Below are 5,483 nucleotides of genomic sequence, written 5' to 3' on the forward strand. Positions count from 1 at the left end.
CCGTCGCGCCCGCTGCTTCGCCGGGCGGCGTGCCTGCTCGCACCGCTGCGCTCTTCCGCAAATACGACGCTGACGGCTCAGGCGACCGCCACTCTACAGATAGCACCGAGCCGTGCGGCCGCGCGACGAGAGCTAGCGTCGCCACAGCATGCGCAGGAGTGGCCCTCTCTTGTCGCTTCCGAGCGGGAGTGGCCTTCTCTTGTCGCTTGTCAGGCGGCCTTTCGTTTGCCGAGATAGAGAAGGCGCTCTGCGAGGACTTCCCGTCGATGCCTGCGTACGCGAGAGAGCACCTGCCCGTCGCCTTCAAGCAGTACGCCGAGGGAGAGACTCTCTCGCTGCCCGGCTTCATGAAGATGCATGCAGGCGCCGCGTGCCGCCGAGATGCCACCCTGCCCAGACACAGTCATACGTGACCATCGGCCGCCTGCCTCGCCGCAGCCTTCCTCTTCCGCAACTTCGACGTCGACGCCAACGGCGTCGACGCGGACCTTTGCCCGAGAAGTGTGCGGCGAGACGTGCACATGTCATGTCCGTGTGCAGGCGCGTCCCTGGCACTCCGAGACCTTCCCGTGACCTTCCGAGAGGCGTCCGTGACACGTCCGTGACATGTCCCACGTCCCTGCAGGCGTCCTCGACTTGGCCGAGGCGGAGGCGGCGCTCACCTGGCCAGACGCCCCCCAGATGCCCCCATCTCTAGCGATGCCTCCACCTCTAGCCGCCCACGCCGAGTCCCACCTCTTCACACCTCTTCACGCCGCCGGTCCGTGGAGCAGGTTCGCCAACGGCTCGCCCACACAGATCGCCGTCCCCCCCTCGCCCGGCGGTGCGGCCGCCGAGGGCTCCGGCGAGCAGCAGGGACGGCTTGCAGGCGCCACGTCCGTGACATGTCCGAGACATGTCCCATAGGCTCCGGCGAGCAGCAGGTCAGCAAGCGCTGGTTCTGGGAAATGTACAAGGCGAGACTGAGCGAGAGTTGCCGAGATTTGTGAGCCAACCCGCCAAATGAGTCGGCACCGCCCGCTTGCGCCGACGCCCCTTCGCCCCGCGCCTCTGCTCAGGCGATGATGTGAGGGAGAGCACAGGTGACAGGAGCGGCTGCGCCGGGCCGCGGGGGTTTTGCTAGAAGACAACTAGTTTGGGATGACGCGCCGAGTTGATATTCCACCCGCTTCACTACAAAAAGAAAAGAAAGAGCTCAAATTTCTTTTCCTCGCGATGTCCACCCCGTTGTGCCGCCGCTCGCGCCGCCCCGCCGCCGCCTCCACCGCCGCTCCCACTCCAGACACGCCGCCGCCCGCCCGCCTCCTCGACCTCCCCACGGAGCTCATCGTGCGCGCCATCTCTCGCTGCGACCCCGCCGACATCGCTCGCGTCGCGGCCGTCTCGCTGCTCTTCCACGCCTCGCTTGCGCTGGAGGGCATCCGCTTGTGGGCGCAAGAGCGCGGCTTCGAGCTGCCGGCGCTGCCACAGGGCGAGGGCTGCGCCGTGCGGTGGCTGTGCTATTCGGCACTGCTGTGCGAGTCCAACCCGCCGGCGAGGGCGGCGGCAGGCGCTCGGCACAGCCTCTTCATCGACGGCGAGGGGCGGCTCTCGTCGTGCGGCTCCGCGCCGCAGCACGTCAACGGCCTCCTAGGCCACGGCGAGGGCGTGACGCGGCTCAACACGCCGACCCGCCTCCCGTCGACGCTGGGCGGTGAGCGCGCCGCGAGCGTGTCGACTGGATACGCCCACAGCCTCGCCCTCACCGCCGAGGGCGCCCTCTGGAGCTGGGGCGATGGAGGCCAAGGCCGGTTGGGCCACGGCGACCTGCAGGGCCAGCTGCTGCCCAAGAAGGTCGAGGTCTTTGCTGGCCAGCGCGTCGTCGCCGTGTCGGCGGGAAGCAGCCACAGCGTCGCTCTCACCGCCGATGGCGCCGTCTGGAGCTGGGGCCAGGGAGGCGTGGGCCAGCTGGGCCACGGCGACGGGCAGCATCAGTGGCAGCCGAACACGATCGAGGCCTTGGCTGGGCAGCGCGTCGTCACCGTGTCGGCTGGAGGCGGGCACAGCCTCGCCATCACCGCCGACGGAGCTCTCTGGAGCTGGGGCTATGGAGCCTATGGCAAGCTGGGCCACGGCAACCAGCAGCAGCTGCTGCTGCCCAAGAAGGTCGAGGCCTTGGCGGGGCGGCGCGTCATCGCAGTCTCAGCTGGAGCATGGCACAGCCTCGCCCTCGCCGCCGACGGCGCTGTCTGGAGCTGGGGCGAGGGAGCCTTTGGCAGGCTGGGCCACGGCGATCAGCGCAACCAGCTGCTGCCCAAGAAGATCGAGGTGTTGGCGCAGCGCGTCGTCGCCGTGTCGGCTGCAGACACCCACAGCCTCGCTCTCACCGCCGGTGGCAGCGTGTGGAGCTGGGGCAGTGGAGAGTTGTGCCAGCTGGGCCACGGCGACGGGCAGAACCAGCTGCTGCCCAAGAAGGTCGCGGCCTTGGCTGGGCGGCGCGTCGTCGCTGTGTCCGCTGGGGTCCGCCACAGCCTCGCCCTCACCGCCGACGGAGCTGTCTGGAGCTGGGGCTGCGGAAGGTTTGGCAGCCTGGGCCACGGCGACCAGCAGGTGCAGCCGCTGCCGAAGAAGGTCGAGGCTTTTGCAGGGCGGCGCGTCGTCGCTACGTCGGCGGGAACCGGCCACAGCCTCGCCCGCACCGCCGACGGCGCCGTCTTTACCTGGGGCAAGGGCGAGAGCGGCTGCCTAGGCCACGGAGAGGACCTGTCGAACCAGCTGCTGCCCAAGAAGGTCGAGGCGTGGGGTCCGGGGCAGTGATGAGAAGGGCGAAAGGGTGCACAGGACTGTGCTGCCATGTGCCTCTTCGTCACGTTGCGAACGTCTCCGAGAGTGGGGAGACGCGAATCCGGGACGGTGGAGGTTTGTGCGTGGTCCACTGTTTCCTGCGGGCTGCTGCACGTCTGGGCCTCTTGTTGTTGCTAGGCCGTGATGTGGCTTCCAGAGGGCATGAATGATCGTGTGTCGTACTTCCCTTGGCAAGATTTTTTCTTTTCATCGCGGGCTTGCGAGGCGCGGCAAAGAGATAAGAGTGCTTGTGTGAAAATGATCGTGTGTCCTACCGGGGTTTGGAGCACTTGGAGTGCAGTCGGCAATCGCACATCCAGGGCCGGGGGCTAAAACGGCCTTCATCCACTTTTTTTCTTTTCGCGCTTCTAAAATTCTTTTCCTCGCGATGTCCACCCCGCCGCGCCGCCGCTCGCGCCGCCTCGCCTCCGCCTCCGCCGCCGCCCCCTCGCCAGACACGCCGCCGCCCGCCCGCCTCCTCGACCTCCCCACGGAGCTCCTCGCGCGCTCCATCTCTCGCTGCGACCCCGCCGACATCGCTCGCGTCGCAGCCGTCTCGCTGCTCTTCCACGCCTCGCTTGCGCTGGAGGCCATCCGCTTGTGGGCGCAAGAGCGCGGCTTCGAGCTGCCGGCGCAGCCCGAGGGCGAGGGCTGCGCCGTGCGGTGGCTGTGCTTTGTGGCACTGCTGTGCGAGTCCAACCCGCCGGCGAGGGCGGCGGCAGGCCTGTCTCACAGCCTCTTCATTGACGGCGAGGGGCGGCTCTCGTCGTGCGGCTGTGCGCCGGATCACGCCCCAGGCCTCCTTGGCCACGGCGAGGGCGTGACGCGGCTCAACACGCCGACCCGCCTCCCCTCCCCGCTGGGCGGTGAGCGCGTCGTGAGCGTGGCGGTGGGAGATGCCCACTGCCTTGCCCACACCGCCGGCGGCGCCGTCTGGAGCTGGGGCGATGGAGGCCAAGGCCGGCTGGGCCACAGCGACGAGCAGGGCCAGCTGCTGCCCAAGAAGGTCGAGGTCTTTGCTGGCCAGCGCGTCGTCGCCGTGTCGGCTGGAAGCGAGCACAGCCTCGCCATCACCGCTGACGGCTCCGTCTTTACCTGGGGCAATGGAGCCCTTGGCAGGCTGGGCCACGGCGACACGCAGAACCAGCTGCTGCCGAAGAAGATCGAGGCCTTTGCTGACCAGCGTGTCGTCGCCGTGTCGGCGGGAGGCGGCCACAGCGTCGCTCTCACCGCCAACGGAGCTCTCTGGAGCTGGGGCTCTGGATACTTTGACAAGCTGGGCCACGGCGACGCACAGGACCAGTGGCAGCCGAAGAAGGTCGAGGCGTTGGCTGGCCAGCGCGTCGTCGCTGTGTCGGCTGGAACCGCGCACAGCCTCGCCCTCACCGCCAATGGAGCTGTCTGGAGCTGGGGCTATGGTCACCAAGGCCGGCTGGGCCACGGCGACATGCAGGAGCAGCCGCTGCCCAAGAAGATCGAGGCCTTTGCTGGCCAGCGCGTCGTCGCTGTGTCGGCTGGATACTCCCACAGCCTCGCCCTCACCGCCGACGGCGCCGTCTGGAGCTGTGGCTGGGGAGCCTCAGGCCAGCTGGGCCACGGCGACGAGCAGAGCCAGCTGCTGCCGAAGAAGGTCGAGGCCTTGGCTGGGCGGCGCGTCGTCGCTGTGTCGGCTGGACGTAGCCACAGCCTTGCCCTCATCGCCGACGGCGCCGTCTTTACCTGGGGCGAGGGCAAGGACGGCTGCCTAGGACACGGAGAGGACCTGTCGGACCAGCGGCTGCCCAAGAAGGTCGAGGCATGGGTCTGAACAAGCGTGAGTCTGTAAGGATGCCTGTGTTGACGAGGCCGTTCCGAAGCGCGCGTTTCGTTGTGTCATCTTGATTCCCCACTCCGCGACTTCTGATTGAGTGAGTTTATCTGAATGGCACAGCTATGGGCCCTCCCCATTTGGCGCACGATTCGCGGAGATGTAGAGTATTCTACACTACAGTGAACAGTCTCACCGCGATACGGCTTTTTGGCGGCTTTTTACACGCGACAGCACACGGAATCAGCAGACACACACCGAACGTCGCGCCCGCATGCCACAACGCAGACTTGGACCACACACCGAGACCGACACACACCGACACAACTCGTTCGCGCGACACGCTGCTCACACTCCCCTCGCCGCTGCCCACACTGGCTCTCACTCGGCGGCACGCAAGGAGCGCCGCGCGGTGCGGAGCTCCGAGGCGAGCGGGCTCGGCGGAGGCAGCAGCTTGAGCACTGAGGAGAGGACGCCGTGGTCGGACGGGAAGGTGAGGGTCGGGAAGGGCTGCCTCTCGACGTACGCCTTTTGGCCGGTGTTGTCCTTTGTCGTCGACTCGACGCCAAAGCTGCCCCTTGGGAAGAGGAGGAAGTCCTTCGGGTTCTTGTCGCCGGTGCCCGGCGAGGCAAGGTCCTTGTACGCGACGGCCTTGTTGAGCTGCGGCTGCAGGTAGGTCCGCGCGTTGAAGGTTGTGATGTTCGTCGGGTCGGGCGCGTCGCCCCAGCAGGAGGTGAGGCCGAGCTGGCGGTACTCTGCCGCGAACTCGGAGACGCCCTGCTGCTTCCCGCTGCCGACGGCGTACGTGTTTGCCGTCATCCCGAAGACATGCCGTGTGCCCCCCCGGCTGCTT

At 67.7% G+C, this 5,483-nt stretch overlaps 1 protein-coding gene across 1 annotated transcript in view; it reads right to left on the reverse strand.

The window, feature by feature from the left end:
* Window positions 1-5,011: 5,011 nt before the first annotated feature.
* EMIHUDRAFT_111338 (hypothetical protein) overlaps window positions 5,012-5,483 on the reverse strand; it is a gene marked incomplete at both ends in the record, with an annotated part of 3,099 nt that continues 2,627 nt past the window's right edge. Inside the window, one exon of the mRNA XM_005786482.1 lies at window positions 5,012-5,410. Coding sequence (XP_005786539.1) covers window positions 5,012-5,410 — 399 coding nt within the window. The remainder of the gene's footprint in view (window positions 5,411-5,483) is intronic.

The sequence above is a fragment of the Emiliania huxleyi genome (assembly GCF_000372725.1).
Source record: "Emiliania huxleyi CCMP1516 chromosome Unknown EMIHUscaffold_150, whole genome shotgun sequence".
In the NCBI taxonomy this organism is placed as follows: domain Eukaryota; phylum Haptophyta; order Isochrysidales; family Noelaerhabdaceae; genus Emiliania; species Emiliania huxleyi.